This window comes from Micromys minutus, assembly GCF_963924665.1.
Source record: "Micromys minutus genome assembly, chromosome: 3".
In the NCBI taxonomy this organism is placed as follows: Eukaryota; Metazoa; Chordata; class Mammalia; order Rodentia; family Muridae; genus Micromys; species Micromys minutus.
The window spans coordinates 42,243,275-42,255,730 of NC_137972.1; the positions used below are offsets into that span (position 1 = coordinate 42,243,275).

The 12,456-nt window shown below is 35.9% G+C and overlaps 1 protein-coding gene across 1 annotated transcript; it reads left to right on the forward strand.

The window, feature by feature from the left end:
* Positions 1-2,654: 2,654 nt before the first annotated feature.
* LOC308419131 (KH domain-containing RNA-binding protein QKI-like) lies at positions 2,655-3,779 on the forward strand. Its single transcript, XM_080914716.1, has one exon. It carries the CDS (start codon positions 2,677-2,679, stop codon positions 3,676-3,678), a length of 1,002 nt encoding a protein of 333 aa, XP_080770842.1. The 5' UTR covers positions 2,655-2,676; the 3' UTR covers positions 3,679-3,779.
* The last annotated feature ends 8,677 nt before the right edge of the window (positions 3,780-12,456 follow it).

Genomic DNA, 12,456 nt, shown 5'->3' on the forward strand with positions numbered 1-12,456 from the left:
AAAATTCTTTTGAATGTTATATAACATACATATAAAACAAGATAGAAAAATACATTATAAACTTGTAACAATGGCTGTAAATACATTATCTTACATGTTTCTCATAGGCAATAGGTTGGTTATGGTACATACATAGCATGAAACTACTAAGATAATAAAGAATAGACAAAAAATACATGTCAGCTGTATGGTAACATACAAGCGACACTCCCATCTACCCACGCTAAAAAATTACATAATACTGTCAGGAAAAAAGTCTTAAAAACTACATACTTTAATAAGAAAAAAAAATTCAATAGAGTGATAATACTGAGAACCAAGGCATTCAGAGATTCCAAAAGTCATGCTTTTTTTCAGTTGACTCAAAACACTGTCAACTAAGTTTTCAAAAGTTTGTTCAGAGCCAGCATTACTCATAAACGTCACACGTCTATTGGTTTACACATTTACTTTCTTCCCCATAAAAGACCTTTGATAAACATCTAAAATGTCCAGGTATAACACAGCTGAGATGAGACTGGATCAAATACTGGTACTGTTTCATGTTTTTTAAACTATCACCTCAAGTGTTCTGAGTGTCGCATATTTATTTAACCAACCAACCAAAATCAGAAATCAAAATGGCACAGCATATATTGTAAATAAATCAAAACCACCACATGTGTAACAGAAAGACAAAGCAGTGGTACATTAACCAAAGCTAGCTGAGTACAAAACAAGGACTGTCTATTGCATAGTAAATAAACTGAAAATGGTTCCGAGTGAGACAGAATAATGGGGAGGTCACCATGAAGGTGACCAATGAGCTTCCTGCTGACCTTGACTGTGAAGCCATGAAGGTATGGAAGAGGGCATGAGTTGATGGGCCAGGAGTTCACAATCACTGGAGATTTGCCACATCTGGTACTGAGTTTAATGGCTTATTAAACTCAGGCTTTGCATATAAACTGCTTCAACTACAAAACTATTTGACTTTCGAGAAACTGAAGAGGAAAGGAATGGAGCTGAGCATTCACTGTGACTGTGACGCAGGCTTTCCTCATTCCTTTGTTAAAAGGGTGTGTTTAGGAACAGTTAATAACGCCAGCAGAGATGGACTACGTAAGAGAGCTGATTACATTTAGGTTACTTACACTTTTCCAACAATAAAAAATTTCAAAGATTCATTTTTGTGGAAAAGTTTTAGGCATGACGATTATTTCTAATTGGTAAGAAAAAAATCCATTGTATCCCTCTTCTCCAAATAAAATAAAGCTCTAATTTAATTTTCTCTGTAAACTGATGTTCAGATCTCACATAATTTTTTTCTAAACCTCAGAATTCCTTGGGCTAACACTGAAGACAGTAATAACCAAAAGTACTCAATTATGATTTGTAAAAGAATGACATTTTAAAATTTACTAGTCAGACATTAGAAAAGCTATCAAATTTTTTTCACAGTATCAGATTTGGCAAACTGGCATCAAGATAACGTGACACAAATCTTATAGACCATCAACTCATTCATCTCTCCTCATATCTCCTTTCACATACTGGGCGAGGGAGGAACATGCAGTAACTTTATTCTGAGGGAGGAGCTGATCTTACAGGACACTTGACTAAATGACCATGAAGGAAAATAAGGCACTTTCTTTTTCTTTAGACTTATTCCAATACTTAAAAAATAAAAGAAAGACAAAAAGGCTCTTTTGGTCTTTTGTTTCTTGACAACCACCAGAAAAAATCATTTAATGAAATAAAGGGTTTCTTTGTTCTTTTTCTTTTTTTTTTTATAACACTTGAAAGTATAAAATGCTACATTTCCAAAAATATATATTTTTTTTTCTGCACCAGCACCCTTGTATAGTAAAAGTATCTACTTTTTGTTCATTTGTTTCAATGCACTACACTTTATCTACAATTTCATTACATGTATACAGCAAATAGGCAAGCATGGCTTTTACATCCTTAATGATATTTTCTATACAGGGAGGTTTAAAAAAAAATATTTGAACAGTTTGCCCAGTAATGTGACACATAATGCATGTACCTTGTTCTCATATAATTTTAAGGTGGTGTAAAATAAAGATTTGGAAATTTTAACTCAGATACTCAACTTTTTAAAAATAGTGTTGTAGTTTTGTTCTTTGCATTACTTTTCAAAACTCCTTAAGTTTTTCTCTCATGGCACACTTTGTTCTAATACTTCAAATTTTGGCAGGCAATATAAAAAGGCTGCAATGTCTGCCCTTTGAGGGCACTGTAGTGACTAAACAAACAGCATGTCAAATTTTGAATACTTTTGAAGTCACTTCCCCAATGACATCCCTGACCGAAGGTTCATGCATGATGCATTGTCACACAGTACATTCAGAGAGAGAGCTTTGACTTCGCTAGGAGAAGAAAAAGATTCCTACAAGTCTCTCACAGTAACTGCCTCTGTCACTGAGTAGTTAGGGCCATCTGTCTCCCCTTCTTACCGTTCGCTTGGGGGCGGGGCATTGAGAGATGATCAGTGCTGTGGGATGAATCGGGCCTTATTGCTTTACTACTATTCAGTGCAGGTTCTAGAACCACTTTCACCCAAACAGGGGGGGAAAAGCTGAGTTGGAGGACAATTTCTTTGTCTTTTGTTTGGTTAGATGGTAAGACGAATGGACAAGTTCGGCGGGTGGAGTGAGCTGCGGAGCCTGGAATATGGTCGGGGAAATGGAAACGAAGGAGAAGCCGAAGCCCACCCCAGATTACTTGATGCAGCTGATGAACGACAAAAAGCTCATGAGCAGCCTGCCCAACTTCTGCGGGATCTTCAACCACCTGGAGCGGCTGCTGGACGAAGAAATTAGCAGAGTACGGAAAGACATGTACAATGACACATTAAACGGCAGTACAGAGAAAAGGAGTGCAGAATTGCCTGATGCGGTGGGACCCATTGTTCAGTTACAAGAGAAACTTTATGTGCCTGTAAAAGAATATCCTGATTTTAATTTTGTTGGGAGAATCCTTGGACCTAGAGGACTTACAGCTAAACAACTTGAAGCAGAAACAGGATGTAAAATAATGGTCCGAGGCAAAGGTTCAATGAGGGATAAAAAGAAGGAGGAGCAAAATAGAGGCAAGCCCAATTGGGAGCATCTAAATGAAGATTTACATGTACTAATCACTGTGGAAGATGCTCAGAACAGAGCAGAAATAAAGCTGAAGAGAGCAGTTGAAGAAGTGAAGAAGTTACTGGTACCTGCAGCTGAAGGAGAAGACAGCCTGAAGAAGATGCAGCTGATGGAGCTTGCAATTCTGAATGGCACCTACAGAGACGCCAACATTAAATCACCAACTGCCCAGGCTGCTCCAAGGATCATCACTGGGCCCGCGCCTGTCCTCCCACCAGCTGCTCTGCGTACACCTACGCCAGCTGGCCCTACCATAATGCCTTTGATCAGACAAATACAGACCGCTGTCATGCCAAACGGAACTCCTCACCCAACTGCTGCAATAGTCCCTCCAGGGCCTGAAGCTGGGTTAATCTACACACCCTATGAATACCCCTACACGTTGGCACCAGCTACATCAATCCTTGAGTACCCCATTGAACCCAGTGGTGTGTTAGGTGCGGTGGCTACTAAAGTTCGAAGGCACGATATGCGTGTCCATCCTTACCAAAGGATTGTGACCGCAGACCGAGCCGCCACCGGCAACTAACCTATGACCTTCTAACCTCTGAACTCTTCACCCAATGATGACCTGACCATGCCTGCCTGCTGATCAGTTAACTGGTAATCGCCTTTGCTTGCCTGTCGTCAGTGCAGCGAGCTGAAATCACATTTTTAAGGGGGTTGTTTGTTTTTTGTTTCTTTTTGTTTTGTTTTCCTTTGGGTTGTTGTTTTTTTTCTCCAAAGCAAAAGTACTAAAAGAACTTTCTTGTTTTCAAACTCTGAAATAATTTTAAACTATTAATAGGAAAGTCTTTAGACTTATATTCTCCTATAACTGGTACTTCATCACTTCAACAATCCAAATGGAAAATGGTTTAAAAAGAAAAGTAGATCATGGGGAAAACAACATTATCAACCCACCAAACTGCCCAGATCTCCCAGGGACTAAGACATCAACCCTTGAGCACACATGGAGAGACTCATATCTCCAGCATATGTAGCAGAGGATAGCATTGTCTGGCATCAGAGGCCATTGGTCCAGTGAAGGCATGTTTTCCCAGTGTAGGGGAAGGTCAAGGCATGGAGGTGGAGAGGGTGTCTGGGAGAGGGAGAGCCTTCATGGAAGCAAGTAGAGGGAGAGGGGAGATGAAAGTAATAGGAAAGGAGATAACACTTGAAATGTATATACATAAAACATCCAATAAAAATTTAAATTAACAAAAAGAAAAGAAAAGTTGAAAGGATAAACAAGAAGTCATGTATTAAGTGGCTAATAAGAACATACAATATGTTGATACCAGTGATCACCAGGAAACCGAAATAAAACCCACATGAAGTGTTCATTAGAAGTTTTATCATACAAGTAAGAATGACTATTGTAAGGACTACATCAACAAAAGAAAACATGGTAAGAATTTAGAGAAATAAAACTTTGAAATGTTATTTTTAGAATTATGAATAAGTGAAATACTATTTTTTGCAGCTAGTTGTTTCGATAGTTTGATAGTCAGACTAAGAGACACAAGTGTATCTTTAGAATATCTTTAATTTTGTCAGACCTATTACAATTTACTCTCATTAAAATAAAACAATGTTTAGAGAAGAGATTTGTATTTATTAAAGACTGGAGAGGTAAGGAAAATATGGATTGATGTGTTTATGAGAACAAAAATAACTAGCGGGCATAAGTTCTAGTGTATTGTTCTATCAAAGAATGATTGCAAATATTACAGATTAAAAATAACCCGAATGGAGGATTTGGAATGTTTGAATTACAATGAGAAAATAAATGGCAAGTGTTTGAGATGAAGGTTGACTTTGCTTCAGTTGATAATCATGCAGCATAATCTACTGCGGTATTACAGTATACTCCCTAAATATGTAGAGTTATTACTTATCAATTAAATATAAGTTAATTAAAGTTTAATAGTCATAATCTATAAATATATTCCTCTTGTCACTTTCAAACCTCCAGGAGACTCATGGTGAAGTAAATCAACTGTGATCAAATTGATTTGGAGAACATTAAATAAATAATATCTATGCATAACCACATGCCAGAGGTGTCTGAATAGGATTTAGTTTTGCAAATTTATACAGAAGGTGTAAAATTTTGTTTTGCATACTCTATATTCAGTAGCCAAATGCTAAGATATGTTTTAAATAATTTTTATCCTGTCTTTTTAGAAATGGTCAAGGAGGGCTATCCTTTTCAAGCCCCATATGACAAAGTATGATTTTCAGGAACCTATAAGAAATTTATAAAGACTTTACCATTTCAGTTGGCTCATCTTCTGCTTGGCTGATGAAATCAGAGCTGACAAAGTTGATTGATCATCCTGAGTTCCTTTATGAGGGGAATTATTGTGGAATTGTGGGGTATGACCTAGAGCCCCAAATGCTCTGTATCTTGTGCTCTCTTCTAATGCATAAGAAATAACAACTGGAAAGCAATACCAGCTTATATGTCATTTAAAATCAACACCCTCTTTTATTTCAGTGATGACACATACAACATTCTCGGCTAGAACATAACCACTTACAAAATTGCATAGGTCTAATGATCCCTGGCTTTTGATTCCACTGCTAAGATTATTTCTTTTATATCATATCTCATTTTAATCTGTTTTAATTTCAAAATAAAGTAGAATATTGTAAAAAAAAATCTTGTCAAAGGAAGTTAAGAACAAGTTGAAAGAAAGCACACCTTTCCTCCCATTTCTAACAAGAAAATGCAAGAAGTTACAGAGTATTTTTAAATATTATAATATCTATAATATTATACACAAGGGATAGTGTATTTTATAGTAAGCTACATATATCTATGGTATTTTATTAAGGGAGAAAAGCCAGCTGTGGTGGACACAGAACAAGCAGATAATGATCGCGGGGGGCTTTTCTTTGGAAATTCAGAGTTATTTGTTACTTAAGAAAAGAATGGCTGAGAAGAACATTGTCAAGAATCTTAGTTCTGTAGTTATATAGCTTCTATAGTTAAAACTTAAACTTAAAAGAGAGGTCACTGAAATATTGTGAGTTCTCTTAGAGTTTATCTATATTTACCAGGATTAATTCCTCATTTGATGTTTAAGAACAACGATCATTCAGCCTTATTGTTGGAAGATTTCTCTTTAATCTATATGAATAGGAAAAGGATACCACAGTCACTGAAATTAGTCAGTGACAGGGTACAAAGTGTTCCAGAAATATTTTCATGAGACCATCGGTAGAGCAAAATAACGTTTATCCTGGTAATTGTGGTGTTGAAATTGGGATCTTCCCCTTAAATGGAAGCACTCAAATTATCATTTTTTGCTACTAGCATGCCATTAGCACTAATAAATTATAGTACTGAGAGCTGATGTTTTCATGAGTATTGTGGTGTGTCATGTAATTTAAATTCAACGAAGCTAACACAGTCAAAAAAAATGAATAAATTTTATCCATGACCAGACAAGATTGCAGTATAATTTATTAAGTGGTAATTGACAAAGGAAAAGAATGCTCTCTTGGTCACTTAAAGAATAACTTCTTTATGAAGGAAGAGCTATAGCCAGGGAGACAATTTCCATACAGTAATTGTGCAAAAGCAACAACTATGTACAATAGATCACCTTCTTTTGAAGAAAAGTCATTCTCGCAGCAAGATTTTTACATTTGTCCTCAGACATTCAGCCAGATAGGGTTGAATCTCAGCAAGGGTGTGCATAATTGCAAAAGGACTTCATTTTCTCAACAACCAAAAAATCACTCTCACTGATGGGATCATTTTTTCTTTAAGTGGAGGCTGAAGTTATTTGAGCAGGAGCTGCTGACTCAAGCAAATCTCTATTGGTTGTTTGGGGGTTTGGCAGTGAAAACTGGTAAGCTTTTGTTGGTGTTGTTCTTTTCCATCTTATTGTGTTTTTCTTCATTAGGAACAGAGGTATCTGTTTTTATCCCACAGATGTGTTTGTTACATACATATTGAAGTATTTTGTCTCCAAATTTGTGGTCTGCACACTGTGTATCTTTTTTTAAAACTTTATTTTAAAAAACAAAGATAAAAGAAAAAAATTTAAACATTTTTGCATAAATGTATGCAAATACAATTGTGTCAGTGCTTGGCTTTTTTTTCTTTTTTTTTTTTTTAAGGTTTGATACTCTCCATTAAGGTCTTACTAGTTACAATGAGCAAAAAGTACATGTAAAACAGGATGTGTGTATCTTTGCATGAAGAAATTAGTAAGGAAAAAGATTGGTGAGGCTTGCATCTGTTGCAACAAAGACTTTCATGGAGATAATGCATCTTTTCCTATTTTGTCCTAATTTTTATCACTCCGGTTTCTGGCTGTTATCATCTAGACAAAGATCTATTTGAATAATCATTTTAAAATAACAGTGTACAACAGTATCTCATTTCTCATAAGTACACTGATCAGAATATGTACTAGGTTTCAGTGGTTCCAAGGACACATCTCTAACCCCTACCCATCCCTTACCCTGGAGTTCCAACTACCCATCATATACTTCCCAACTACTCTGAGCAATGTGTTGTCATATACCTTGTCCCATCATTTCTCCTTTTGTCTATTTACAACTTGATAACAACTCCTTTATCCTTCAGGTCCCAATTTTCCTCCACTTCCTTAGCCAGCCTTTCTATCAGTCTCTTAATGTTTTCTGGATAAAATAAGACTAGTCTTGTGAAAGGAATTATCTACAGTTGGCATTATAAATCCCTACTAACTGCCCATCTTTTTTTTTGTACTATACACCCATGATAGCAAAAGCTAGTAGGTGCTGCCTTGCACTATGTACTCATAACTAAGGTCACAGTCAGTTGGGATGCCCCTTACAGAAAAATCATAGATTACAGAATTAAATAATCTTTGGCACTGATATAATGTCACTAGTGGAAAATTCTATACCTGGCCTCAACTGAACTTGTGTACAGTATAAGCACATTAAAGTGGCCCAGATAAGTAGCTCCAGACTATGAAGAAAAGATCGGCCCAAATCAAAAAATGAATTTGTATTTAGAACAAGCTCTCTGTGCAAGATATGCCACTGCTACCTTGACATGAAAACATGCTATCTCAAAATTAGGAATCTTTAAGTCTGCAGTGCTACTGATGTGAAACAGAACATGGAATATGTTTGCTGTACATGCACAGAATCTATGTGAGAAAAATATGATTAAACAGTGACAATAAAACATGAGCGGCAATGTGTTCCAAGTACATGCAAAATCCTTGTTATTCAAGATGTTTTCTAACACAAATTCTTAAACATAAATAATCCTAATCCATGACTTTTGTCCAATTTTTTAATTGGACCAGATCGATTTGTTTGTGTCTACTTTCTAAAATGAATCTGAATAATAATCTTTAACAGTCAAGCCCTTTAACTCACAACGAGCAAAGCTACCATAATTTATCCTCTTGTGTTGATTTCCAATTCTGTAGTCTCACCCCAGCTCCAGTGTCCATGAAAGGACCAAAGCAGAGGGTATGCTCCGTACAGCATTGATTGAGTCCCTCAAACCACAAGTCAAAATAAAACTGTTATGTAATCCATTAATCATCTCAGGTATTTTGCTATAGTAACGAAGAATTAACATGCCAACCAACATCCACACATTGACACATGATCACTCTCTAGAGAATAGCATGGAGAAGTGGGCAGAATAGCTATGTATACTCAGGAGGAAGTGGGGTGAACTTAGGAATACATCAGCATAGCCTGACTACTGGAAACCCTTGTGGTAAACCTGAAAGCTACACCAGACCTAGGCAGTTGGTCAGCAAACTGCACTCCATTCCAGCTCTATAATCACTAGCCCACTGAGATTGCCCAGATAACATTCCCAACATCAGAGTAAAGAATTCACAATATTAAAATCAATTTGGCTTCCTGTAGTTAACCAAGGTCTGTTTCTTCAGCCCCGCAGAGATGTGGCAAAAAAACTGGAGCTCTCTTTGAAGTTAACAAAAGCTTAAGGTCAGATCATCTCCATGGGATACAAAGCAAACCCAAACAGAAGGAGCAGCTAAATAGTATTTGAAGTGCTTGAGTGGAGAAGCACTTCTGTAGTACATTCATTATTCGATAGAGCCTCTGTTCTGGCCACTGTGTTTGAAGCACAGTGATTATAAAGCGTAATATCTTCTTTCTCCCATTGATTTAAATAGCACTGTTCTTCGAAAATTGTTATTCTGTTTGTTCAGACCAAACTGAAATCCATTTTAAGCCAGGCATCCATTTTACCCACAATTTTCATTTTACCTGATGGCTCCTAATAACCCTAAACCATCCTAGCAGTTTGAAAAGACTGAATGCAAAGGTAACAATATTGGCCCTTCCATTTTTTTTTTCTCTCAAGTTAAAAAGTTACACTTTCTACCCCTTATTTTTCTCTGTTCTTTTCCCTGTATTGTTCATCAGACTTTCTCTTAATGTCGTTGTCTTTTTTTTCAGTGTGTGGGTTTGTGTGTATATGCATATGCATGGATATATATATATATATATATATATATATATATATATATATATATATGTATATATATATATATATATATATATATATATATATATATGCACATGTGGTTGGAGATGAAAGGCAGCAATTTGGGCATGCTAAGCCAGCACTTTCCTTTTGAGCAGTCCCAAGTTCACTTCCCTTGCTTTGATATATGACAATTTATCCCTACGCAGGGGCCTATGCTAGACATTATTATCTGCATCATCCTCAAACACTTCAGATTGTCCACACCACCTCTGACCCTCACATTTCTTGCTCACCATTCCTGTGTCTTATTGGTATCATCCTGACTTCCTTGCCTACATTGTTGACAAAATTATATGGTTAAATATATTTTTATTAGTTACCGAATCTCTGATTTAAATATAGACCTTCAATTTATTGTTATATTTACATAATATGTAGACTATGATATAAAGATTAACTAAGTACATCTAATTTCCTCTGTCTCTCACATCTTTTGTTTCCTCCAACTTTATCCCTTCTTCCACCTACTTTATTCCAGATGGGAGCTTATGATTCTAATCAGGCATTTGTTGTGTTTAACCTTTCTCAGAAACTAAGATGGCTTCAATAGATTAGCTTGGACTCATGTGGGAAACCACAGTCACTCTTTGAGAATTTCTAAAGCCTCTTTTTGCTTTGTGGTCATGAAATTACATAATCATGAGTCAGAATTTCCCAGTGACTATGAATCTAGATCCCTGGAACAGTGAAAAATAAGCTGATATATCCACAAAGAGAAACAAAGAAACACAAGAAAGAGGGAGGGGGAAGGGTATGAAAGGCAAGATTTATCTTCTATCAGCTTCTCCAAAGCTAGAATCACCCATAGCTTGCACAATTTTCATATGTGAAATAAGTCCTATTTTTACTAATTAAACTGACATAGATTTTGTCACTTTACAACAAAAGTTTTAAATTTGTAAAAGATATGAGACTAGGTATACTATACAGAAATAGAGATATAAACTTAATAAGTGCTAAGGCAGGAAGAAATATCAATAAGCATATACCAATTAATAACCAATTATATCATGGGATGAGGAGGCAAAATCTATTGCCACGTTCTGCCTTCTAATGAACATGGCACATGAATCACAACTATTATAAAGAGGGAACCTGACTTCTCACATCAATTAAAAAATAAATGGGTCAGTAGTTGGAATGCAAGTTACAAAGACTATTACGTTGGTGAGGAATTGTATGCCAATTTCACATTTCTTCAAATTCTAAACACAAAAAAATGACACAAATATAGTTGGAACCTTTTACAGTATAGATGCTCAGACAAACGTAATTCTGAAATGTGTAGAATACAGCATCACCCTTTCAGATATAAGTATCATCCAGCCAATGTCCAGAGCAAAGGGTTAATAATAAATGAAATACAGAAGGAAAAATCAGCCTTTGCTTGCCTTCATCAGACTTTATCTTCTTTGAAAAGTGTTTAATTGGTATCTTGATGCTTACAGTTCAAACTAAATATACAAAGGCACAGAATTGATCTTTAAGTATTTTATGATGCTAACACTTGACTTTGTATATATTCCTTATTGGAACTAATCTAAAGATGGATGATTATATCTTTGTGTGAATTGCTTGCAAATACTAAAACATTATCATTTTTGCATCTACCACCTCTTCTCAACAGGACCCCTTCCTTCTTTCTGATGTCCTTTTGGTAGTAGTTTCTAAGATGATAGTTTTTCTGTTCCTTAAGTATTATACATTAATCTCTGTTTGTCTTCCTAGTCGATGCTTTTACCCATTAGTTAAAGGGCAAGCAATGTTTAAGCAGCTGCTCCTTCCAGGCCACTGGGGCACTAGGAACTCCCAGAGTTAAATATTATATACTTTTTAGCCTCATGCTTAGCTTTTGGAGCATGGTGACTGTTCATGTAAGAAACAAACCTCTATAAATCTTCATCGCCTCACCATTTCTTTCTCAAGAACTGCCAAGTTAGCTCCCTTCCTAAACCCTGTTCGATTTGAGGTGTTAAAGAGGGAGATAGGGGAATAGAAGATAAAGTGTATCCTATAAAATTGAAACAGGAGGTAGAAACATATTTATGTACATAATAAGGAAGAGAATTGGGAATAAAGTGAAGGAAGAAAAGGTAGAGGTAAGAGTAAATAGTTAAACTCTACAAATTATCCTCATCTCAGCAAACATCTTTAAATAATCTAACACATCCTATAACATGAAGGTTATGACTATGTGGGCACCAAATAAATATTCATTTACTGATAAGATATGATAAAATAGTGAGGTGTAACCATGCTATCCATGTAGGCATAAAGATCCCTGCTTGCTCACTAATAAATAACTTGAAAGCTTAATATACTATTCTGTGCTTACTCTGGACGTAAAAACATGTTCCATCCTGGAATGAAAGTGAATTCCCAGTTATGTTACCTGATTCAGTTTTGGTTTGCCCTCACACATAGTGTTGCAAACACACTGTTTTTTTGTTTTGTTTTGTTTTGTTTTGTTTTTTGTTTGTTTTTTTCCATTTAGACAGAGTGGGCTTTGGATAGGGAGATAGTTCAGAGGATAAACTAATTACCATACAGGCATGAGAACATTACTTCAGAGCCTCAGCACCAATGTAAATGCCAGATGTAAGGGTAACCCCAGTTAATATCTTCATAACCTCAGTTTCGGGAAGACAGACATAAGGAGAAGGTCTAGGATTATTGGACAGCTAGTCTAGCTTAATTTATGCTATAGATTCAGTGAGAGAGATTATATAAAATCAAAATAAGGTAGAGACCAACAAAGAAAAATATCTTCTGACA